The sequence below is a fragment of the Semicossyphus pulcher genome, unplaced genomic scaffold (assembly GCF_022749685.1).
Source record: "Semicossyphus pulcher isolate SPU_LCO1_2020_fin unplaced genomic scaffold, fSemPul1.0.p SCAF_15, whole genome shotgun sequence".
In the NCBI taxonomy this organism is placed as follows: Eukaryota; Metazoa; Chordata; class Actinopteri; order Labriformes; family Labridae; genus Semicossyphus; species Semicossyphus pulcher.
In genome coordinates this window covers 25,151,708-25,176,937 of record NW_027211659.1, presented here as the reverse complement: position 1 = coordinate 25,176,937, position 25,230 = coordinate 25,151,708, and the positions used below count along the sequence as shown (strand labels likewise).

At 39.4% G+C, this 25,230-nt stretch overlaps 1 protein-coding gene across 2 annotated transcripts; it reads left to right on the top strand.

The window, feature by feature from the left end:
* The first annotated feature begins 940 nt into the window (after positions 1–940).
* On the top strand, positions 941–23,312 carry stat4 (signal transducer and activator of transcription 4). Of its 2 annotated transcripts, none has more exons than XM_069662719.1 (24): positions 941–994; positions 1,122–1,250; positions 2,541–2,676; positions 9,439–9,537; positions 11,708–11,800; positions 11,890–11,968; positions 12,072–12,157; positions 12,293–12,444; positions 12,563–12,721; positions 14,054–14,146; positions 14,241–14,300; positions 14,479–14,499; positions 15,174–15,264; positions 16,156–16,200; positions 16,334–16,417; positions 16,498–16,596; positions 18,124–18,259; positions 18,488–18,540; positions 19,265–19,359; positions 20,592–20,728; positions 20,921–21,112; positions 22,394–22,439; positions 22,571–22,676; positions 22,912–23,312. In XM_069662719.1, the coding sequence occupies exons 2-24, from the start codon at positions 1,123–1,125 to the stop codon at positions 22,933–22,935; spliced, it is 2,214 nt and encodes a 737-aa protein (XP_069518820.1). In that variant the 5' UTR covers positions 941–994; position 1,122; the 3' UTR covers positions 22,936–23,312. The 2 variants fall into 2 exon arrangements, with proteins under 2 accessions (XP_069518820.1, XP_069518819.1); XM_069662718.1 differs by having other exon boundaries at positions 15,171–15,264.
* Positions 23,313–25,230: the final 1,918 nt, after the last annotated feature.

The window sequence follows — 25,230 nt, the reverse complement described above, 5'->3', positions numbered from 1 at the left end:
CGCTCAAGCTTTGCTCATTGCACAAAACATTTTAATGTTGTACTGCAGAGGAAAAGACGAGTTAAAACATCGAATGAATAGAGGAGATTTATATATATATATATATTTTATATATATTTTTTCCACTATTATTTGCATTAATTTGTTCAAGTCATCATTTGTTTTCACTTTAAAGTGCTATATAGTACCTTTTATTTGTATTTTATACAAGATAATTTTATAAAACATTGTATACAATATATTTTCAGATTTTGATCGATTATTTTATTTCATTTGTAATTTACCTTTCTTAATTTTTATTTTATGTATTTCTAGCCAGAGGGAGTTCTACTGTTAAGTTAAGTTAAGTGATGTTAAATTAAGTTAAGTTAACAAATAGGCCAAATTGACCCGTTTTTTGTTTAGTTTATTTTTCATTCAAAATCATCTCAAAAATAAAGTTTACACAAACAAGTACATTAGAAGTGGTGTGTTGCTAATCTGAATATAATAAAATAATTTCTACAAATAAAGAAATTACGTTATGTTCATAAGGCTTCATTTACAGTGTTTCTAACTTCTTCCTTATAAACTGATCCCTTATGATTTGATTGAATTCCTAGCTGATTAATTAGTCAGTTGATTTCTTTAGTCAATGATGTCATTATTTTCTAAGTCTATCAACCGCTTCAAATTAAACTTTAAAAGAAAAAAAAATGCCGACGGACTTACATAACAAAGGTGTATTACCGGTAAATGTTGCCTTTTCCTCTCTCACCACACACGCACGTCATGACTGTTCTGTTTGTGTGCGCGCGCGTGTGTGTGTGTGTGTGTGTGTGTGTGTGTGTGTGTGTGTGTGTGTGTGTGTGCGGTAGTTGGATGGTATGTTTCCTGGATATGAGAGTAAATGGGGCCCTCCCCACACTGTGCGCATCTTAAAACGAAAGTCATCGAGTGAAAGTAGCTCACATGTGAATGAATCTAAAGGGGAAGCAGCGCAGAAACGACTGAGGTAATACACATTGAACTTACGAACAATTTATTTCGAAATGAGATATATTAATTGTAAATAGGTATTATCTACCTATTTTTGTATTCATGCTAATAACGTTCTGGTTTGTGTGTTTTGTGGTTGTCAGCATGAGCCAGTGGAAGCAGATTCAGCAGCTGGAGATCAGACTCCTGGAACATGTGGACTACCTGTACGATGATAACTTCCCCATGGACATCAGACAGGGTCTGGCCAGCTGGATCGAGTCTCAAGATTGGTGAGTCCTGCTTGGATTTTAAACTTAAAATATTACTTTACCAAAATTACAGAGTGAAGCATATTTTCTTATGTATAGTACAGAACGTGAACAAAGATAAACAACAGTGAAGACAAGTGAGAAATGTTTTTGCAACTTAGACCTTTGAAACTTTAAATTAAAGGGCATGCCAACATATAGAAGCATGCCATGATTGACACAATATGTAAATATATTGTCAATGATCATAAAGCAGCCGAAGCCCACCTCCAAAGTATCTGAAGTCTTACGTTGAGAGGGAAACATTATCTCTTAGATTTCGTCAAACCAACAGTGAAATAAGAAAAGCTGCTCACTTTATTCTGACTTAAATAATTTTGACAGTTTTGCAATATCGCCCTCTAGTATGGTAACATGAAGTGCATGTATGTTGGCAATATGATCCTACATAGAAATGTAGAATCCTGGATATGAGAGTAAATTCTATATACAAATGTATAATCTGTAGGATGTGTTCTGGTTTCTGTTAGTAGTCGGAGTAGTATTGATTAATCACTTGTGTCACAACCCGGCTTCAATCAGCGCTAATCTGACAACGATTTAGCTTCTTATTAATCTCTACAAACAGAGATCTGATGCAAGTTCAGCTATCAACTTGAGCCTGACGCTGTGTCGCCAAAGCTGTTCAGCATTTAGACTTCCCTACATCTGAATGCATCCGAAATTAGGAGGATAAACGAGCATTTTAACAGTAGGTTTTCTTCTCCTCTTGAGGACAGACCTGACAAAGCTTCATTTTGACATTTTACAAATCTGCATCATGATGTTGTTATTTCTGCAAAGGCAAGACCCGTTAATGAAAGTCAATCACAAGGAAAACGGTTTATTTCTCCGGTTCATACTGCTGAAGTAAGAGTGCAGCCTCTGTGTAACTTACTATTTACAGTGAAACTGAGACGCAATGAACCATGAAATGACGGCGTATATTTTGCAGACATATTCTGGAGGGGTGAATTCCGCTTTAATTCTGAACACACGGTCGCTTCTCAAGTTGCTAACTGGACTATAAACAATGCAGCGCACGGAAAAGGAAGTCTTGGCTGGAAGTCCTTGTTCCTTGTTAGTGTGTCAGTGGCTAAACAGGAATGCCTGCAAAATTCACCATCACTCCCAGATGATATGTCGTCATCAGACTACAGCCGATGGGTTCCAAGATTGGCAATATGCAAGCACCTTTTTAAAACACTTACATGTCAGGCATCGTTACAAGTCATTAGAGCAAAAGAACATTTCACTCTGTTTGTTTTCCAGGGACATAGCAGCTAACGATGAGTCGATGGCGACCGTGATGTTCACTAACCTGCTGTCCCAGCTGGAGCGAGTGCGCTCGCAGGAGCAGAACTTCCTGCAGAGACACAACATGAAAATCATACAGCAGCAGCTACAGGTGGGTCACCTTCCTTTTGTGCCTTCATGTTTAGTTATAATATGCACTCAAACAGGGACTCTATGTTTTCTTATTGATTTTGGAACATTTTTAAATGTGATAATCAACAATGCTTAAGATAGTTTGTTGACTTCCTGTTTATGCTTTCCTCTGATTGTTCCATCAGAAAATCAACCCCACAAACGTTCACTGCATCTCTTTGTCGTCATCTTCCATGTCGTATTTCATTAACGCCATAAACAGCTTTCACTATAACGTGCACTTTATTAGAAAGCAGTGTATCTAGACAAACAGTGGCATCAAAGAGAAAACAGGAAGTGCTAAAGCGATGGCACAGGAAGCATCAAAACTCTATGAGAAAGAAATGACTGTACATTAGATCATTTCACTTACATGTTTATGTTGATACGTATCATTACAAAGTAAGTAGGGAGGACCTTTGATGTGACACAACTTGCGAGAATTTGAACGGATCAGTGTTTGAGGTCACAGTTGGCAGGCAGGGGAGAGATGGAAATTGGTTGTGGTTGTGGGATGGTTGAAAGCACAATGCACAACAATTTAGAGCATAAAAAAGACAAAGTAGTTCAAAAAAAGGTTTAAAATGCAGTCATACCTGTCCACAGTAATCTCCATCTCTACCGCTTCCTTTGACATTTATAGTTAGAGATGTTGCAATGAGGTCATCTGTCCTTCCCAGAATCGTTTCTGATACCTTGAATTGAATATTTCACATACCAGGTACCTCTTCGATGACAAAACATTAGAAGAAATATAAACTTTTATACATAAACACTGATTTTTAACATTAAACTGCTTTCATTTATGTTTTTGTACCAGTTATTATTGTATTAACTCTTTGCTGACATTTTGTTGGCTTTGACTGTCGTTACACTCATCGGTTTCTTTTTTTTGTTAGTTATTCCCAAGTGATGATTTACCTGAAGCATATTTTCAGGGTTAGTAAATCATGTTATCAGATGGTGCCTTGAGTGGAGTAGCAGTTGATACCTGATAGCATGTTTTAGGCTGTATCTGAGGCTTTTCTTAAACCAGTACAGGTATTGAAACAGCTGTCATTCAGTTAATATATGTTCAATTATAAAAACAAATACATACATCATAGACTGTGTAAAAAGATGGCCGACATGACAGCTCCCTAAAAGTGAAGCCAAACCCTCTCTATCGCCCCCTGCTGACTGGCTGCAGTATAGCTCATAAAGCCCGCCTCCTCCATGTTAACAGACGGACATGAGTCAAACTATAAAATCAAAATACACGTCAAATACATTTTTCTCAAACATGGTTTCTGTCATTATAGTTATTTCTTATCATGCTGATTTAGTCCAAATGTCCAAGTTTACTTTTAATTAGTTATTTCATGCTATAAAAAGGGTGTTTGGCGTCATGACTGACAGCTCTGTTGACAAATACGGCTCCTGCAGCAGGGTAGAGGAGAATTGAGGCTTCATTTTTGTACGAGAGAAGATGGAGACGTGTTGTCCATCTTTATGGACAGTCATGGACAGAATCCTATTCTATAAATGCATGCAGTCTCATCTTCTCTGTTGGATTACTATACGCTGCTGAGTTGTTAGCTTATTTTCTTAATAGAATGAGACCTTTTATATTTAAGGCTGTACTACATGGACTGTCTTCTTGTTTATGTTCTCTACTGCATCCTAAAACTTTCAAAAGCTACAACCTTTGGTCACACAGACAAATGATGTCTCCTCAAAACCGTTGGTTAAGGTGCCTTTAAAGTTTTGTTTTTTGTCATCTTGGTATGACATTCACCTTAAAGTTGTAATCTTGAAGATCTCAGTGTCGTTCTCTTTGGCAGCACCTGGTGATAAACGGTAGTTGCGGGAGCACACTTCCCAGATATCCAGACAGTGCTGCATGTGTGACGTCCACGGTTGGCTCCGGTTGTAACTCTTGATTTTCCTGGCTGACGGTCGCTTTCCTTTTCAGACTGTTTGCTTCATCTGAGCGTCGAGTTTGTTTCTTCTTCTTTGGATTTTCACTTCTTGTTGAAGTTGTATCTGTAGTCATCCATCTTTTCTTTGTTTGTTCAGCCATAGTAGATTACTGTTTACTCGCAACACTTGCAGAGAGCGGAAAAGCAGCCGCTTAGCTCCGCCTACCCTCTCTGGCAGACCAACCACTGCTGGTTGATGGAAAACACGTCACTAACTGGGCGCCGCTTGGGATTTTTTCTGCTAAAGTGACCCAGTCTGTAATACTGCAAATGTAAAGGCTTTCATCAGTGGGCCATAGGCTCAATCACCGTTGTGTTACTTCATTCGACGAAAGATAGAGACTGAACAGACATTTATTTAAATGAAAATCTTCGAGATTATCACCTCAAAGCTAAATTACTTTATAAGCTCGGGCGATGATTAAAAACCAGGATTTGAGTCTATATTATAGCCATTAAATGCTCGTGTCCAGTTACTTATTGCGGTTTGTTCGTTCTTTCAAACCTTTTTATCCTGCTGTCTTGGTCAGGACTCAGTTGTGAGACATGTGTTAAACAATGTCCTGCATGCTATTTCCCAGTAAAAGGATGCCTGTTTCATGCTGGAAATACAATTCAACCATGAAGTCAGGATGCTGTCATCGTTTGCAACAGTCCGTTTGAAAAGATATTTGATATGGAGAAGTAGGTTTGTGATATGTGTGTACTGGGGTTGAAAGGGAAGTAAAGTATAATGACTGTACTTTAAAATTTGAAGTCATTTTGAAAGTTTAATGGGGGTTTTTGTGTAGTTTCTGACTCAGCTGCTAGCCCAGATATTCAGTGTCTAAATGTCAAATTAAGAGCGTAAAGGTCATGCAAGTACTGATATGACATTCAGAGTTTATCACCCAAAAAACAATATTAATTAATTCCACTAATACACTCCTCACTGTCTGTAATATTATTCTGGAGGTGAAGTCTTTGTGTAGTTGCTGAGTGTAGCGTTTGGTCTATGAGCTGTACAGGATGTTCGGTTTTTATATTTCTTAAACACATATACTTTTGCAGAACAAACCCGTCAGCCTCATACCACTGTTTCCTGTGAGTCTGAATGTGTCAGAGTCAACACTTCTCAGAGGAAGCAGCTACTCCTGTGCGGTGCACTCTGTTTGCGGGTTGTTATTGTTGGTTTGATGTGTAAGTGAGTTCATTTAACTCAAGAGAGACTCTAACAAGAGCTAAGGCTCTTTGTGTGTCATTGTCCGCCACATGCAAGCAGCATACTTCTTTGGGATCCCCTCTCTGGTACTCTGATATTTCTGTTCAAACTTTGACTGATCTCTATCAGAAATTCAAGGACATTTTTAATGAAAAAGCCATCTCATAGGTTAGTTAGAATCCGAACAGTACAAAGCAAACACCAAAGATGTTTCTTCTGGACATATTTGCTGGAAAATGCAACCAAAACTAGACTCATCTTTTTATTGCCATCTTTCTAAATGCTGGGAAACCAAACAATTCTGGTCCTTGTTGATGCTAAATGTCATTGTTGTGGCTGCAATGAAAGTGTGCGTGTAGGTGTGTGTTGATGCGTCCTCGGTCACCGTCCTGGCAATGATGCTGATGCATGAACTTGGAGGCGAGAAGTTTCTTCTTCCCACAGCAGAATTTTTTGGTACTTTTCTAAATGTGCTTTTGAATGAGCAAAACAAAACACCACAGTGGTCTTTGTGTAGATCTAAGGCATAGCATGTAAATAACGTGGTGAGGTTGGGAAAAACTGTGGCTGCATCATATTTTAGATGTGCATGAACAAAAGAGTGCTTCAAGTCATTATCTTCTGTTTTTAATTTGGACAAAGTTTTCACATGTGCTACAATCCAACCTTTTTATGTGGTACAATGAATGAATGATATGTTTCTTGATAAAATAATAAAACTAAATACATTAAAACAAACAGGAACATCAGAAAATACAGAAAGAATGACTAAAAACATTTTTTATGAAGTGTGATTTTAAGGAAGACACAGGTGCTCTGTTTACATCCGTCTCTAAATGCATCGCCGGTCACGACTTGTGATCAGATCTCACTTCCCTGATCTATATAGAAATAGTCTCGTAGCTTCCTTTACCCTTGATGGCCTATAAAAAACCTCAACTGATAAAAAAATGTGATGCAGACTCGCCGCAGAGAGAGAGAGGAGAGAGGGAGCTTGTGAATATGCACAGAAGTGACAAGAGAGAAAACTTTCTGTCCTCTACAGTTCTTTGTTAATCAGTGAGTGTATGAACACCATGCAGACGGAGGTGTCCGTTAACAGGGAAAATACAGACGAATACATCCGTGTCTATTACGCTCACCTCCTCTAAAACATCTGTATCCTCACTGCTCTGCATAGTCTTAAACTAAAGCCCCTTTCACTCAAGAACAGGCTCTGACATGTCCCCGACTTGCATGTCCCACACAAACATACAACTAGCGTGCAGGTGGAGGAGGACTCTTTCGTAGCGGTGACCGTGTCCGGGTTAATATCACTAAAACATAAAGATTACCTGCTGTGGCTCACCTGGACTTAGTGCAGACTTTTTACTAGGGTGCAGGCAAGAAAAACTCTTGAATTCTCACATTTGGGTTCTGCTAAAAAACTGCTGTAAAACATTCAGAAATTCCGTCTTATTTTTTCATTTCACCGCCATGTTTTTAAACGGCGCTCTCTCTCTTCCCTTCTTGTCTCTCTCTCTCACTTGTGGCAGATTTGGATCTTAAACTGATAATAGATGTGTGTTTTTTTCAAAGCTTCGCTACCTTTCAGTACAAGAACAAGATTGTGTTAGTTTTTTTGACAACCTTAGTTTAGATCTGAACTGAAGGCTGTCCACTTGTGACATAATGACTCAGCATGCATGTTGATGCCAGATATAAACAGGGCCACAGAGTTTGCAGCCCTTATCCCTTCATGCAGGTCACTCCAAAGACTGCAAAGGCTCTAAAGTCTTTGACCTCATAACAACAAGTGGAAGGGAAGGAGATCTGATCAATAAATTGGTGCAAGGTCTCTCAGGGCTTTGACAGTTATCAGTAATATTCAGAAATCCGTCTCAGAGACACAGGCTTGCATCTTTCACTTGAAGCCAGTGGAGGACAGAAAGGATTGGTGAAATGGGATCATGTTTCCCAGCATGAATCAAAATCCTGGCAGCAAAGTTTTGGATGAGATGGAGGCGAGAGAGGGACTTATACACTGATGCAGAGAGCAGGGAATTAGAGGATCGAATCACTGATTTAACATGTTTGTCTAAGTTAAATCAAGAATGAGACCAAGATCTCTACAATGGTAAGTTTTTGAGTAGTAACTGGATTGACTTTTGAATTAAAACAGAACAGTTTTTCTTGGTTGAAGGGATACTTCATCAAATTCTCACAAAGTATAGTTTAATTGCAGTCAGAAAGAGCGGTTATAAAATGTCTTTGTAAAGAGATCCCCCAAAGAGGCAGTCCGTCACACGGATGGGTGTGGTTTTGCAGGATGTAGCAGCGCACACTTCAGCGAGCTCTGTGACCGTCGCTGTGAAGCTGTTTCTCTATCACAAAGGAGACTGCTGTGTCCTCTGTGAAACCAAAATACAGCTTCATCACTCCACGCCCTAAACCCAAAATAACAAGCAGTTTTGGGGGGATTGACGGTTTAAAGGGCCAGTTTGCCGATTTTAAACCTCAGTCCTATCATACTATTATGGGGAGCTAATGCCATTATGGTAGGAAAAATACGTTTACGCTTTGTGCCTTTGGAGGATGCTGTCTGCTTCTCCTACGGGCCCTGGAAAGCCAGGGAGCTCGCTAAACTACACTCCCTCAATCAAGGACGCCCGCCTCTGATGTCATGTCTCGTTCAAAATCGTCAGGTTTAAAATGTAGACTGCAGACCCGAAGATTTTTTAGACGATCCACCGGTATATTCTCGTCATGTTTTGGATTCTGTACCGCTCTTAGCCAATGCCTGCAGCAATCATTGTCCTTAAGTGGAAGACGGTAGTATTTCACTTCAGCGTCTCGCGCTGGGCCGTTCCTTTCAGAGACAAGGAGAATGATGAAAAGATTCTCAGGATGAATTATGGGAAATGTAGGATCCAGCATTTTTTTACAGCCTGACCCATACAAGAGACTAAGAGTCAGGATATCTTGACCATCTTTGTTTAAGTTTTAAAGTTTTTCAAATCTCTCTGATGTGAGTCTCCTAAACTTTATGGAAGTGTGTCTAAATTGATAATGTACCCCTTTAAAACATCTACTTCATTTATTATTATGTGTGAGAGGCTCCAAAGCTAAAAATATTCTGTATTTATTCCAGTAATGTTTATGAGTCTTCGTTTTGGTAAAAAATGACAATAACGCCTTCAAAAATGTTCCAAGACTCAAAGTGACAACATGGTTGAAGGCTCTAACTGCCTGGAAAAAGCTGGTCGTACTCCAAGTATCTGTGCACACCTTAGGCAACAAGCCTCCTGTTGTCATTTTCATTATGACTCACAATCAGTGTGGCCTTTATTTGCTGCACGAGTCAAGTTTAACCTCATTCCTTTTGCTGATTGAATAAGATAAAAGTCCTTCCAGTAAAACCCTCACACTTCAGAGGCCAATGGTGATAAATATCTGTGAAATTACTTCCTCTTTTTTACGGGTCAGTTTTCTCCACATGGCAAGATAAACAAGCAATTATATTATAGCTTCTGTGTGTTTTTCTTCCAAGTGTGTGTGTGGGTGTTTTTTCTAACCTGGACTATTAACTTTGTGCGTGCAGGTGAAATACGCGTCCACCCCTGCCACCATGGCCAGGGTTATCTCCACCTGCCTCAGGGAAGAGCGGCGGATCCTCTCCAGCGCCTGCATGCAGGAACAGGTTTGTCACTCTCTCAGAGGGAAAGTCCCTCTTCCACCTGCATAACAGCCGCTGCTGCTGGTAAACTAGGGCAACTACCAGGAAGCTGGTATTGAATTATGAACACCCCCACATTCCCAACAGCTTCACTTTATTCCGGAGAAACCGTCCTACGGCATTATGTAATTAGGCTGCTTCAAGGATGTTGTAAGAAAAATACCAATGACAATAAGGAAGAATTTTATCTATAAAACAAAAGATTTATAGAGAAAAATTACATCTTGCTGCTTCAGAACCCAGTTAGTCATGGAAACATAAATTATTAAAAAACCCTTAGTGGTGTTTTTGAAGATGGTTGATACTTTTAAAAAGTTAACCATTAATATAACAAACCTTGTGCTTCCCCTCTTTCTTTGACCCACACTAATGACAGCTGTGTCCTGAGGCATTATGTTTTTCAGGTTTTTAATCCCTAACATAGGAATATATTCATATTTGGAGCAAACGCCCACAAAAGTATGAATGGACTAGAACTTGCTGGTCAGAGGTCAAAGGTCACTGTAATCGCACATAGTAGAATCTGTACACAGGGAAGTGGATTTCCGGGAAGGCAAGAGTTCTGGTTTCCGTTTGAACTACACTTGTAGTCCGAGTAATATTGACCAATCACGTATCAGCAGGCTGCGGTGTATGCAGGCAGAACTTAATCTGCCGTAATGCCGGCCCGCTTCTATCACCGTGATCTGACGACATTTTGGCTTCTTATTAATCTCTACAAACAGACATCTCAATGTAAGTTCAACTAACAATCTGTTCTAAAATTGAACTTGAGATGAATAGCCTTGACGTCCTGTCACGAAAGCTCAGATTTCCCGACCTCCTCGAATGCATCAGATCGATCAGACCTCCGTTCATCAAACGAGTATTTTAAAAGTTTTCTCTTGAGGACAGATCTGACAAAGCTTGAATTTTTACTTCTTAAAAATCAGCATCATGATGTTGAAATTTTTGCAAAGGTAAGACCCGTTAATAACAAGTAAATCACAAGGAAACGGTTTCTGTAGCAATGCAGCACGTGGAAAAGGAAGTAGTGACGGGAAGTCGTTTGTCGCTTACCGCCCGGAACGTTCACCGGTGTCCCCAGAAGCTATATCATCTCAGACGGTAGCCGATGGGATCCGAGATTGAAGCTCACTGTAATACCTCAAGCAAACGTTTTTGGCCATAATAAAAGAATGCACTAATGATGAAATGATTTCACACACACACATCTAATTGGTTAAAATAAAGATGATGGCATTTTATACCCAAAAGGTCAAATGTCAACTTCACTGTGACATTATTATCATCCCTGAAAAACCCTCTTCTGCTCATTACTCTTGTCTCATTACTGTGGAGCAAACATCTTCAGATTTGGGACTAAGGATGAACTGATTAGATTTTGGTCGTCTAAGGTCAAAGGTCAAGGTCACCAACACCTGGAGAGAATTTTATCACAACAGATTTAATTTAGGTTTTTTTTATCCGCTGGAAGTCTCCTCTCACTCTGCGCCTTTTGTACCTGTTCATTAGTTAGAAGGCTCCACTGACACACACAGTAACACCTCTCCTGTTTAATCAAGGCCAACTTATGGTGTAATTTATCAAATATTCCCAATAAACCAATAAATCCCCCGTCTGCCGTCCCAGCACATTTAAATTGAGAAATGTAAACACGTACAGTATAACAGCCAGGTGAATATTTCAGGTCGTAAAAGTGGCTATAATTGGCATTTTTTATTAACAATTGATCATATGGCTACTTGTCCGAAAGTCAATTGTAATGAACTCCTTGTTTCATAAGTCTCAAACTTTATCTGATATGTTCTGGGCATAACATGAAATGTTTTGTTAAATTAGAAGGCGTCTGTTTAGCTCGGCGGTTAAATAGGCAGCCCATGTGCAAAGCTAAAGTCCTCAATATGGCGGCCCGGGTTTCGACCCCCACCCTCTGCCCACCTGCCGCTCGCCATCCCTCACTCTCTCCTCCCTTGTTTCCGACACTACTCATTGTCCTTTCTCTCAATAATGGCACAAAAGGCCAAATGTTTACAGTTTACGGATTGAAAGACAGGAGAAAAGTCTATATTTGGTCTGAATCTTCATAAAAGAAAAGAAAAAGGTGACAATAAAGTCAAACACTTTCCAACAGGGTCCACTGGAGAAATCCCTGCAGAGTTCTGTGGCGTTTGAGAGGCAGAAGAACATGGACAACAGAGTGGGGATCATCAGGGGCAGCGTGCAGGTAACTGAAACACAGAGAGAATATTAAAAACAGATAAATCTACATTTAACTTTAAAATAAACGTTTAAACTGCATCTGTCCGTGCGTAGTTGATGGACCAGGCTGTGAAATACATCGAGGACATGCAGGACGACTTCGATTTCCGCTACAAGACCCTTCAGTCACGAGGTGAGCCATCTCATGCGTAAGATGTGTACACAGAAGTTGTGAGAAAAAAGTGTTCCATCGTCTTTTCTCTTTCATATATTTGGTTTGTGTGTGTGTGTATCAGAATCGACAGATAGGAACTCTGAGGTGATGAAACAGGAAGTAACAAGACTGCAGGAAATGCTGAACAGACTCGACTTTAAAAGGAAGGTATGCATTTGTATCTTCGTGTGAAGCTCTGAGAGGCTTTAACAAAACGCCTCTAAATATAAAAGTGACAAATAAAGACTAATTGCATCATATACACACAAAAACAACCACAGCTGTTTTTATTTCCTTTGTTAGGAGATCCTGTCAAAGATGGATGTAGTGATAAAGGAGATCGATGACCTGATGACCTCTCAGCTCAACCCTGAGCTGCAGGACTGGAAGCGCAGGCAGCAGATCGCCGCCATCGGAGGTCCGCTGCTCACCGGCCTGGACCAGCTGCAGAGCTGGTAATGAGCCGAATGTTTACTGAACTCATTACCTTCATGCCAGTCTTTCCATAATCTGTTGTAAATGTACATTAAGTTAAATAAAATAAAAGTAAAACCAAACCTGTCCCCCTCTCAGGTTTACTCTGACAGCCCAGAGTCTCTTCCAGATCAAGCGACAGCTGGACAAACTGGGTGAGCTGGTTGTGAAGGTCACCTACGAGAGCGACCCAATCCCACTGCAGAAACCTCAGATGGAGGAGAGAGTCAAATACCTCATCTACCACCTCATCAAGAGGTACTAAAAAGCAGCCCAAAGTATGCACATGTACAGAAAATACAATGTAATACAACAGTGCTGGCATACTTGCTCACCTTTTACTACTCCTACAGCAGAGACCAGCTCCAGTCATGCTTGAAATAATAATTTGTGTCTGGTATGTTTTTTTCTGCAAAATACATTCTAAAAAATCCCCAATCTGTCCAGTCCCCGCCCACTATGCAAATGTACAACCGCCCCCTCCGTCTAAAAAAACAAAACATGTCTGCCAATGTTTAGTGGCAACTTGTTGAAACTTAGCTAGCTTGAAATGTAGTAATTAGTAGCAGTAATATTAACGTTAGTAGTCAGTAGTGAGTTTGCAAAAATTACGATGACTGTTACAGCTGGCTCGAGCATCGCCAAAGTGGTTGCCATAGGTTGCACCTAATGATATGCTTAGCGTTACCTCGTCCTTTTTTTGAAGACAATACAAGTGTTACACACCACGACACCTAAAAAACCTGGTGTTTGAGGCTAGTAGAGACAGTTAGAAAATGCTCAGACATTATCAAAGCAGAACTTAACTTACGTTAAGTCTTTAGCATGCATAGAGTGTAGAATAAGAAGTGGACGTAGCCAACGTGAAGTCACTATTTGATTTGTAGACTACCATTTTGAAGGCGTGAGATGACATTTAGGCTGTCGCAATCTTGTTTTGATGGAGCCAGAAGAGACAATTTGGAATGTTGGAGCCGAGGTGGATGCTGAGTAACCGGCTACTGCTTGTGCTAGCTTGGTTATCAAGGTGCACCACTAATTAATAATTCTGATTTAGTAAATCACAGGCTTTAAACAAAATGTACTTACTGCAAAATTGAAGATCCAAGAGTGTCTTTATTACAACCTAATGCTGAAAAAGACTTGTGGTCTATTTTACTCTGAATCAGACCTTAATTTACTAAATGAACATCATGCTGAATTGATGAAGACTTGAACCTAGCGACTGAGAACTTAAACTCAATAGGAAAATGTTACAGAGGTAATAAATGAAGTAGAAAGTAGGGTACTTTTCTTGTTGACTTCCATACGATCAGAATTTATTTTTCAAGCAGTGGAGTCGCCCCCTGCTGGCCTTTAGAAAAACTGCAGGTTCAAGCTACTGCTTCATTGGCTAAGTCAGCTTGATGTGATCAATCTATGGTCTTTAGTGAGTATTAAAAATGTAAAGACTCATTAAAGGCAATAAATGACTAAAGTTTTCAAACTTTGTTTAATATTTTTAAATATAGTACAGAGTCACAGGCAGGAGCCGTCAATAAACATGACAATGGAAAGTGTCTCTAATATAAGGTGGGGTTTTATTCGCAGCTCGTTTGTCGTGGAGAAGCAGCCCTGCATGCCCACCCACCCACAGAAGCCCCTCATCATCAAGACCGGAGTACAGTTCACCACCAAAGTCAGGTACAATGTGATGTGGTGTGTTTTTATTTATATATATATTTAAAATAATGGTTGTTGGTGAAAAATGTATTTTTGTTTTCCTGATTTCTCCCAGACTCCTGGTGAAACTTCCAGAAGTGGATTATCAGCTCAAAGTGAAAACAACATTTGACAAGTAAGATACTTATTAAATATATGTAACTGGTTTTCTCATCCAGGCCAAGAAGATGACTTTAATGTGCAAAAATGTGCATAATGTTTTAAATCTCCATCTTCATTGTAAAAGTGATATTATTCAGACAAATTCGTGATAACTTATATTCTTCTGGTTTTGTGTGTGTGTGTGTCTGCAGAGACCTCCCCCCTGGCAGAGTGTGAGTACAACTTCACTACAGGAGGTGCTGCTGATGTTTAATTTTAGCACTGATAAAAAAGCGAGGCACCAAGTTAGCAGGTGTTAAGAACAGTGACTGGAGATATATATATCTCCGCTTAAAAACTGAGAAGTGTCTAAACACTGTAATCTGGTGTACTGTACTATTGGTTACGATTAACTGAAGGCTGGACCCAAGTGCAACACACCAAACACAGGAGCAGGTTTAAAGGGGTTTTATTGTCCAAAAACTAAGCAGGAAAAAGAGGTGGTGGCAGGCGGGCAGGCAAAAACACTAGAGCAAAAAAGAGACAAAAGTGTTAGACTTTCAAAAAAGACTTTTCACAGAACAAGCTTGAATTCACTATCCAAGTGGCCGACTCTAACTGCCACTGTAGGTGAGCAGACGATCTGGCGAAGAGTGGAAGAAAGGCCAGGGTTTTGAAGCTGCAGGATTGACTGTAGATGGGAAGCAGGTTTGAGGCAAGGAGGAGGAGGTGGAGAGGCTTGACAGGAACAGACAGACACAAGGGGAATGGGGAAACACAGGAAAACACATCAGACATCAGCAGCAATAGTTGCTTTTGTATTGTATAAGAACAGTCAGGGTAGATACCTGTTAAATTTGATAAATCCATGACTCTTCATGGTTTACCTCCCTTTTCTCCTCAGAAGTCGTCAGTTTTTTATCCTGACAAACAACACTAAAGTTATGGACATTGAGGATTACTCAAACGGCTGCCTCTCTGTGGAGTTCAGACACCTGGTGAGATAACCCTTCCTCTTTTGAACTTCAGTTATGCTTTTGTGTCATTTTATATCAGAAAATATCAACACGTGGGGGACGCACACAGCAAGTCTTTTAGAGCTTCCAGAGAGAAAAGGGGAAGCTGTTTTTCCTCAGATGGGATAAAAAAGTGAACTATTTAAGTTCATACTAAGTAGATATTCAACCGTGTCATTAGACTAAATCCAGTTTCACTTGCACTTGGTATTAAACATTCAACCGATGGTCAAAGTGGCTGATAACATTAGGGAAAGAATAGCTACTTTTTTAGTAGAATAAGACCTTTTTTTGAAGTCAGGAACAGATGTTCCAAGACTCCATTTAAAAAATCAGTGATTTTACCTCACAGAACACAGGAGTTTATAACTTACTGCTGCCTTAACTGGTTAGTTTTTTTATTATTATTTTGTGTCCTGCTGGATCCAAACTAACTTACTAACATACTTAAAACAGAAAAGTCGCACAATAACACAAACAAGAGTTAATCAAAGCAGAGGTAGGCCAACAACTCCCATGTTCTGCAAGGTAAAATTTTGGTGGCTTTGAAGGGAGCGATGTAAAAGCTGTTTCTGGTTGAAAAAAAGGGACCGTACCTTAGATTGTCCGTCTCTGTCAGGATCCTTTCAGTAATGTTGTTGGACACATGACATCGATTTACAATTGTTTTTGACAATGTGTGATCAGATGCAGGGATTACATTACAGCCATTACAGCCCGTTTCACAGCTGCTGGTTTAGAAATCTGTTGGAACGATTCCAAAACTTTTTGCACAAATTAGTAATTTACACCCCAAAATATGTTTAAAAAAGGGCACATTCTAATAGCAGAACTCCTCTTTAAGACAGCTGATATTGTGTTTGCATCTTACAGCAGCTGAAAGAGAAGAAATACATCAATGGCACAAAGGGGAATGAGGTAAGATGAGTTAACCATTAATGTGCCAGCAATTCTGAGTACGTATGCTTCTGTGATGTTTAATTGTACTCGTGCATTCAGCTGTCTTTATTGTCTGACCCTTTATTCCTGTACGTGCTTGTGTGTGTTGCAGGGTCTGCTCTCTGTGACAGAGGAACTGCACTCTCTCAGTTTTGAGGCGTGCTTCACAGTGCAGGGTCTCACCATTGATCTGGAGGTCAGTAGAAACATAGATTTTACTTTATGTTTGGGTTTCTGTTGCTGTTGTTTGAACTTTCTTACTGTGAATTCTTCCAGACGTGTTCTCTGCCACTGGTGGTCATATCCAATGTGAGCCAGCTGCCTGGAGGCTGGGCCTCGGTCATGTGGTATAACCTCCTGACGGATGAGCCCAGGGTGAGCGAACACACTGTGACACAGAGTATTTAAATGTGTTTCAGAATGGAAAGTGCTATGGTACTGTCATTGGTTAAGGCTGAAACCAGATGCAGGCTTACCACAGGTAAAGTGTCAAAAAGGTGTTTTATTTAGAGAAGCTGGCAGTGGGGTAGTGAAGGGGTAGCTGGTGGGGGGCCTGGGCTGGAGTGTGAGGGAGAACCCAAGAGGAAGATGGCAAGGCAGGCAGGCAAAATGGAGGTGCTGGATAAAGGGACATCAGGTGAAAGTCAAGGTAGCAGGCAGGTAAACAAACAGGTAAGTACACAGACAGGCAAAAAGGTCGGTGCAGGGTTCTTGTAGGAGGTTGTGATTGCTTGATGGCAGGCAGGTGTGCTGACTGGAGATCCAGTGCAGGTGTGCAGAGAGTGACGCCAGATGATTATGTAATCTGCCTCCGATGTCTTGTCTCGTTCTAAATCGTCAGGTTTGAAATGTAGACTGCAGAATTGAAGATTTTTCAGACGATCCACCGGTATAGTCTCATCGTATGTCAGATTCTGTCCCGCTCTGAGCCATTGCCTGCAGCCAAACGGTAGTATTTCACTGTGGCGCCTCTCACTGGGCCGTTCCTTTCAGAGGGAGGGTGCAATGCATGCTGGGTGTTGTAGGAATGTAGAATGGGCGGAACCACAAGCTGTTTGTACAACTTTCTCAACAGCTATGGCACCAATTTCAAATATTAATGCTTCTATCGATTACAGAGAACACCAGCTTTGAGCGACAGTGGCTTTTTCCAGGGGCGAACTGCTCCTTTAATAAATATACTTGCACAAGAAATAAGTTTATTATTAAAGAAAGAAATGAATCACTTGGCAAATACATTTCTTACAAACATATGTACAAGTTAAATACTGTCTTTGGGACGTGATGAACTTGTATGCACCTGTCGTACAAACACGCAGCCCAAACAACACTGATGAAAAGTTCAGACAAATAGATATGTAAGAATGTAAGAAATGAATGAACTCAAATGACTGACAGTGTTCCTCTCATATGAAGAGTTTTGTTCTGTACGTCTACAGGATTGATGATTGTCTTGCTGAAGTGTAAAATTGGCAACAAAACACTTTGTCAATATCTGTTTAAATTAAATTAAATTAAATTAAATTAAAAGGATAATATTCCTAAAATAAGAAATTGTGACTTTGACAAACCAGTTTTGTACTTTAAGATCCCACAGCTTTATTATTCTAGAGACTGAAACAGCAATAAAACCTCTGTAACAAGTTCTAATATCTTGTGAGGGAATTGTTCTTAATTAACACGGCCAATAAAAAGAAATATCAAAAATTAAACATATGATGCCTAAATTTCAGATATTTATTCTGAAGTGTTGAAATATTAAACTGGACGATCATTCGAGGATGTGTTCTGTGTTACCGTTGAATTGTATTGCATTATATTAAAATGTGTTTTTAAAAGCCACTTCCACATCCTCATTTCCTTCCTCTAAACCTTCTTCCTCCTCTTTCCTTTAATCCACAGAACCTTGCGTTCTTCGGAAACCCGCCTCGTGCCACCTGGAGCCAGCTCTCCGAGGTCCTCAGCTGGCAGTTCTCCACCTTCGCTGGCCAGGGCCTCAACAAGGAGCAGCTCACCATGCTGGGAGAGAAGCTGCTCGGTGTGTTCGCCTTTTAGTTTTCAGACCACTAAATACATCAAAGACACGTTATTAACCAGCTTCTTTAAGTAAATATTTACATGATAGATAATTGTACAGTGGCCCTCAAGGGCAAACACGCTTCCTGACTATAATAATTTCAACAGGGCCAAAACAAAACTTGAACTGCCATGCTAATGCATGTTCTTTGATACAGTAATTTATGTTATTTGCTGGATTTCTTTGTAGGTCAGCACGCCTCCTGTAGTGATTATCAAGTGTCCTGGTCTAAGTTCTGTAAGGTAAGTCTTCAGTAATATGTATACACTATAGACTGCATATAAGAAGTGGATTAAGTCGCTCATCAGTTCTTGGACAACTCTTTTGAAACCTGAATTTTGAAACCCGCTTATTTTTGTTTGTTTGGAGGCAGGTATGACTATATTTGGATTTGTGGAGTGTAGCAAAGAGGAGTTGGGGTTAGCAATTGCAAAGGTATCAGCAAAAGCCAGAGCTAGCTTGGTTAGCAAGGTGCATCCATACTACTACTACTTTTGGATTTAAAAAAAAAACAGGCTTTAAACAAAATGTAAATAGCAAGAGTTACAGTGTGCCCTGCTTTATTGTCCATTTTGTCTTAAATAGGACCATAATTTACAAACTTAACATAATGATTTATTGGAAAAGACTTGAAACTAGTGATCAAGTCCTTGAAGTAGTGAAGAAAATGTTTACCAAGGAAAACATCAAGTGAGGCGCAGGCTCATGTTCTCTGAGGCAAACACACAGTTGGTCGCTCCCTGCTGGCCATCACAAAGAATGCAGGTTGGAGGCACTTCCACATCTTACATACAGTCTATGGTAAATAGCACAAAGTCCAATGCAGTTTATAGTTAATCCATACTGTATTGTTGAGCCTGGAAATTTTTATATTTTTCTATTTCATTCCATATCTACAATAAATCTCTGATGTTATGTCTCTAAATAATTCTCATTATGTTTTTCTCCCTGTGTTGTGTCTTAAAGGAGAACATTCCTGGAAAGCCCTTCAGTTTCTGGATGTGGCTGGATTCAATCCTGGAGCTCATCAAGAAGCACCTGCTGCCAGTCTGGAATGAAAAGTAAGACACCGATTCATTTCACTGTCAACTCTCCCAACAGACCTCAGCTGAGGACATAGACTGTAGGAAAGAAGTGGACAAAGCCTAAGGCTAAGTTGAGCATTGATTTGAATGGCGACCCCACGGGTGGCAAAGATTAATATTAGTATAGAGCCTATGAGACTTTACTTCTAAGTTGATTTATTATTAACATTTTTCTAATAAGCTGATGGTCTCATCTGCTAGTTTCTTTGTTAATAGTAAATGATGGTCCCATTTAAAGTAAAGTAGCGTGGCTATCAGTGTTTGGCAAGTCACGACCAGAGCGACCTCTCAGTCAGGATAGAGACAATCTGCGTTCAAACATGAGGCGTTCAAACATACTTTGTGACATCATGGTGGCTTCATCGCCTTGTTATATAGAGTCTATGGCTTAGGATATTACTTAGATTAACTGGATAGAAAGGTCGGTATATACCTGGATGTAGGTCTAAGCAAGGCCCTGACCAGAGGTGGGAACAGTTGTTCACACATTCTTTCTTTAAATTTGGACCTTCCTGTCCCCAACAAAAAACCCCAAACTGTTACTTCCTGCCAAAATATGATCTTGTATTTTATATGCTGGTTCATTCTTGGCAGTGTTTAAAATGTAACTGTTTCCACTTCACTGGAGAGGATAAATGTGGAAAGAGTTTGAGCATTTATCCTTCACTCCCTCTGGTACCCAAATATTGACCTTTTAACTAAGAGCTAGATTAGAAGAATGACACCACGCACGTTTGTGCATTAAATAATAAGCTACAGCCAAAAGCCAGTTAGCTTAGCTTAGCATAAAGATTGGAAATGGGGAAAACTGCTAGCTTGGCTCTGCTCAGAGGGAACAAAATAAGCCAGCCAGCACCTTAATACAGGTCATCTCTTGTTTCTCTCTCAGCCAAGGAATATAGAGTACAGTTTTCTCCACTCCACTTGTATCACTTTGAATGCACTGTTTGACTTGTCCTGAACCAATTTAGGTAATAACCATCTTCTTGAATTTGCTTGTATCACACACGTTTTATATTTAGACGCATGCATATTTTTGTTCAGTTTTGTTCTTTTGTACTGGAGAGATGTTGAAAAAATACAGCTACACATCCGAACCAACAACTTGGAGAAAAAAAATTGGAATTGTGAAGGAAGAAGCAGGAAAACCAAAAAGTGCAAAGTATAAAAAAGTGTTTCTTTCTCTTTTACAAACATCATCCGTGCAGCTTTATCATGGGCTTTGTGAGTAAAGAGATGGAGCGCACCTTGTTAAAGGACAAAGAGCAAGGCACATTCCTCCTACGCTTCAGTGAGAGCCACCTCGGAGGAATCACTTTCACCTGGGTGCAGCACAACGACAACGGTGAGGTCTCTTTTAAATATCTCCTTCTCCACGTTTCAGCTGGTTAAATAACGATGTTAAACTCTGTGCATTTTACTCAGTGCATTCCTACATAATGTTAGTCAGTTGTTATTAAAGTCAATGTATGTATTTCATTTGGCCTTCTGGCTTGTTCTCTTTTCTTAATTTGCTTTGATAACCTTTTTCCCACAGGAGACATGAGGTTAAACTCTGTGGAGCCGTACACTAAAAACCGTCTTAGTGCTCTCCCGTTCGCCGACATCATACGAGACTACAAAGTGATCACAGACAGGGTCGTCCCAGAGAACCCGCTCAAGTTCCTCTACCCAAACATCCCCAAAGATGAGGCCTTCGGACGGCTTTACAACAGTCAGCCAAGCAAAGGCAAGAGTGTAGACACATTTCTTTGTGTATTTTTTTGGATATATTGGATATATATATATTTGGATATATTATTTATTTACAGTATTCAATTTTACAATGACAAATAAGAGATTTACAGAACAATACAAGTAGAGAACAACACTGAGTTAAACACAAACTACAGCAAAAACAAAAAACAGGGCTGTCAGTTTGTAGGGTTGCATAAATAGTGTTTCAAACTTGTTATTGTGATAGACATTCTTATGTTAACCTGTTTGATCATGGGTTTAAATTTCTTTAATATTATGGAGTTAATAATCATGGTATAATCAGCTAAGGTTAATTTTAAGCATGTGTATTGTCTACTCCTCTCCAGGGTCTTGTGCATGATTTAATGTTGCTCCTTCTGTCTTAGAGAGATAGTTGGTGGCCTTGTCTGGGCTGAGAGCTCCAGGGCAAGGGGTAAACTCTAGATAGTCAGGCGCTTCAGCTAAAGTCATGACAATGACACCTTACTTTGTCTCTGTGAGAGGGAGTTCTTTCTGCAATGTATAACATACACTGCTGCGTTCTGTGTAGTACTGGTCTGACCCAGCTCGAGTTGTTAATTGCTTTTACTCATCTTTTAATATTCTTCAATTAAATGGCATCAAAAGACAACTTTGTTTCCCTAAGAACTTTATTGGTCTCGTCATCAGATATTGCCACCACAGTTATCACAATAGTAACATCTCGTGAGCAAGATAAGGTGACATGAATATGTACTGGAAAGAGTTTCAAGTTAAACACCAGACTGTAGAGTCCCTATGGTTGCGGGTTAATATTACACTGTGCCAAGAAAGGTCCCCGAACTCTCTCAAATTTAATCTCTGTAGTGGGTTTGTGTCTTTCTATTTGTACGACATACAACATGTCCTTGAGCCAATGCAAGAAGCAGGGTGAAGAGGTAGACTTCCAGGTGAGGAGAATAAGTCTTTTAGCAACCACCATTCCTAATTGCAGAGCAATCTGCATATCGTACAACAACTCAAAACTATCTGCAGAGCATCCAGAGATGGTCAGGTTGTGGTTGGACTGGTTGTCTCTGAAGTAGGCCTTTAAGAAACACTCAAATATTGAGGTCCAAAAGTTGCATAGTACAGGGCAAAACCAGGAAAGATGTGCCAGTGAACCTTTAGCAGAGCAGCAGCTGACGCATTTAGAATTGTTTGTGTATTTTAAATTCTTGTTTTGAATCTTTGTTAGCTGCCTTTATTGTTGGCTGAAACACTAAAGTCTCTCGTACCTCTGTTTAATTTACAGTCCATCCCTACATACCATCTACCCTGATCCCCATCTCTGAACTACGGTGAGTTCATGTGAGGTAGTAAAAATTGATTATGGCACAAAGCTGTTAATGCTGGAAACAACATGATGAGGAAACTAAAATGATTTAGAAAAAATAAAGTAACTATTATCTTCCCTGCTCTGTGATTCCAGCTCTAATACAAGCACCACCCCAACCTCCTGTCAGTCTCCTGAACCACCTATGACTCCTGGGGAGTTTGACATGCTAAACGAGCACTTATGCTTCGACATTGATACCGTGAGTTTGCATGCATTTGCCATTTGGTGGACCGTACCACTTCTGTTGTAAAAAAAACAAACACTAACAATGTTCTTTAACTGTTCTTATAAGAAAATAATAATGCTGCAGAACAAATGCTTTATGAAAACATGATACAGTATTACTTTATTAGAATAAAAATATCTTGAAATTAATATTTTTCCACATTCACAAAAGTTCTGCTGCTAACGTTCTTCTCCTTTTTGTGTTACAGATGAGTTCGCCGTATTCAGAGTAACACCAGATGAAACATTTTTCTCAGTGGTCAAGAGTTTTCATGCTGTCCTGACACGTCGGTCTTTATCTTCATGAACATAAAACAAAGTTGAAAAAATGATTCATTTATCAATCTGTTTTTAATGAAACTCTGTGACTTATTATTAAGGTAGTATTATTTAAACTCTGAGTGATTTTACTTACTTTAACAGGACGATCGTTTTAGCTAATCTGTTTTCCTGTTTTTTTCATTTTTTTATCACTCCTATTTCAGCTGTTAATATAATACTCTCCTTTTACTAGTTCTTATGTTTTATAGGGTTTTATGTAGTTTTTTTACTTTCACTGTGTATACTATTTTATGTTGTACTGTTTAGCAGTCTGTGCCCTTGTTTTGAAAAGTGCTATACAAATAAAGTTTATTATTATTATTTCTATTAATTATTAGTGAATTACATACAAAAACAATATTTTATAGTCATATTTTTATTTAGACTGCAGTTTACCATGTCCATGTCTCTACCATTTCTACATCCAAAGCACCACAGTTTCGTGTTAATTTGTTACTGGCGACACACATGGTAGTTACACAACATTTTGAATCAACCTGTGCTGAATACACATATACCATCATCATCATCAACATCATTCATGTAATCATATAGTGAGAGATTATCTGCCACCTGAAGCTCAAAAAGAAGCATGGCAGGGTCTACAACACATGTTGAACTTTTATTTTGAAATCAGCCGGAAATGGAAACGCTTGCGCCTGACTGCTACTTGCTAGATCCAGCAGTTTACAGCATCTAGAGTTTTTCGGGAACCATGTGACTCCCGGAGAGTGTAGACCGCGGTGGTGGGTGTGGTTATGTTCTGTCGTGAAGACAAAAGTTGGTTTGATCAATTTACCGTGATACAATAGATAAAAAAAACAGGCCTACACAAATGTCTGCTTTTTTATGAGGTGGGATCAGTTTGATCTTGTTTACTTGAGTCAGTTTTTTAACAATATAGGCTAACTCTCATCTAGATAGGCCTACAGAATAAAATTAAAATCCACCAACATGATCCAAATGTACACTCTGCCATTCGCCAATAACACGTTTTTAGATTTTAATTTAGAATATAATTTAGTCCTAATTAATGTTACCTATTCTCTGTATGGATGAAGCAGCGGTACTGCAAGCAGAGAGGGAATGTTTTCATAACCAATTAAAAAAACCCCACAAATATGAATATGAAATCTAGTATACTGTCCCCTAAGATTCACAAGACTCATTATTTTATATATTTAGAAATGGTCTTCCCTGGATTCAGACATAATACTACACTGAAAATGAAGCTGACAATCCATACAGTGTTCAATTTATGTAATGATGCATCTTCAACTTTCTTTCCTCAGACCTTATCTGCACTTTTAATGTCACAAAATGTTCGTGGGGTTAGGGGATGCGTTGGCTGACACTTCAGGTAGTCGTCAGTAGAGCTGAGAAACCAGAGTTGATGATCATTTAAGTCATAGCAGGAAAACCACAGATGTAACTGTTGTATTTAGAAGAAGCAGGAAAAGGTGACACTAAGCACTAAGATTGAACAAGTGGCAATCCATTAATGCTGATATATGAACTGGTTGTGTTAGAGGAGTAAATGAAAAAGAATAATCTGTTGTTGCTTATTACTTGTAACTACTACTGCTGCTACTTGTAGAACTGCTGTATAAACAAAATCTCATTTGTGGTCCTGACCGGATCACAGACGTGCTGATATTCAGTACAACAGCACTCCCTCTTGCCTGATAATGCTTTTAGGCCTACGGCTGTAAGCTCTGACCAAGTAATCTGATTGGACAAGAGGCATTCCATGAGCACTGATATAGAGTACAAGAGCACTGGGACTTTTCACTATATTGCTGATGGGAAACTAGGCATGATGGGCTGTCGCTATAGGCCTACTTTGCATCACTCTGAATCAGCCATCAGTGCAGGACATGTTAATGTGTTTCAATCAAGTTTGTACTTGTTAGTGGAGCGAAATGAATGATTCAATAAAACAAATGTTATCCATTAAAAAAATGATCAGCCTCTGTAGACTGTACTCGCAAGCAATCACGCTAGTCTAATTTTCATTCAAAAGACGTTTTCTCCGTCATGCAGGGCAACTTATATGCTATTTCTGAAGCAGGTACTTCCATGGTTTGCATGGTTTTGATAGTTTAAGTCACCCCTTTTCTTTACAGACAGTTTTTTTAAATGTGACGTTTAAATGTTAGGCCATGTCACAGTTGCACGGCAGTGTGTTTTTCCTGTAAAAATTAAAG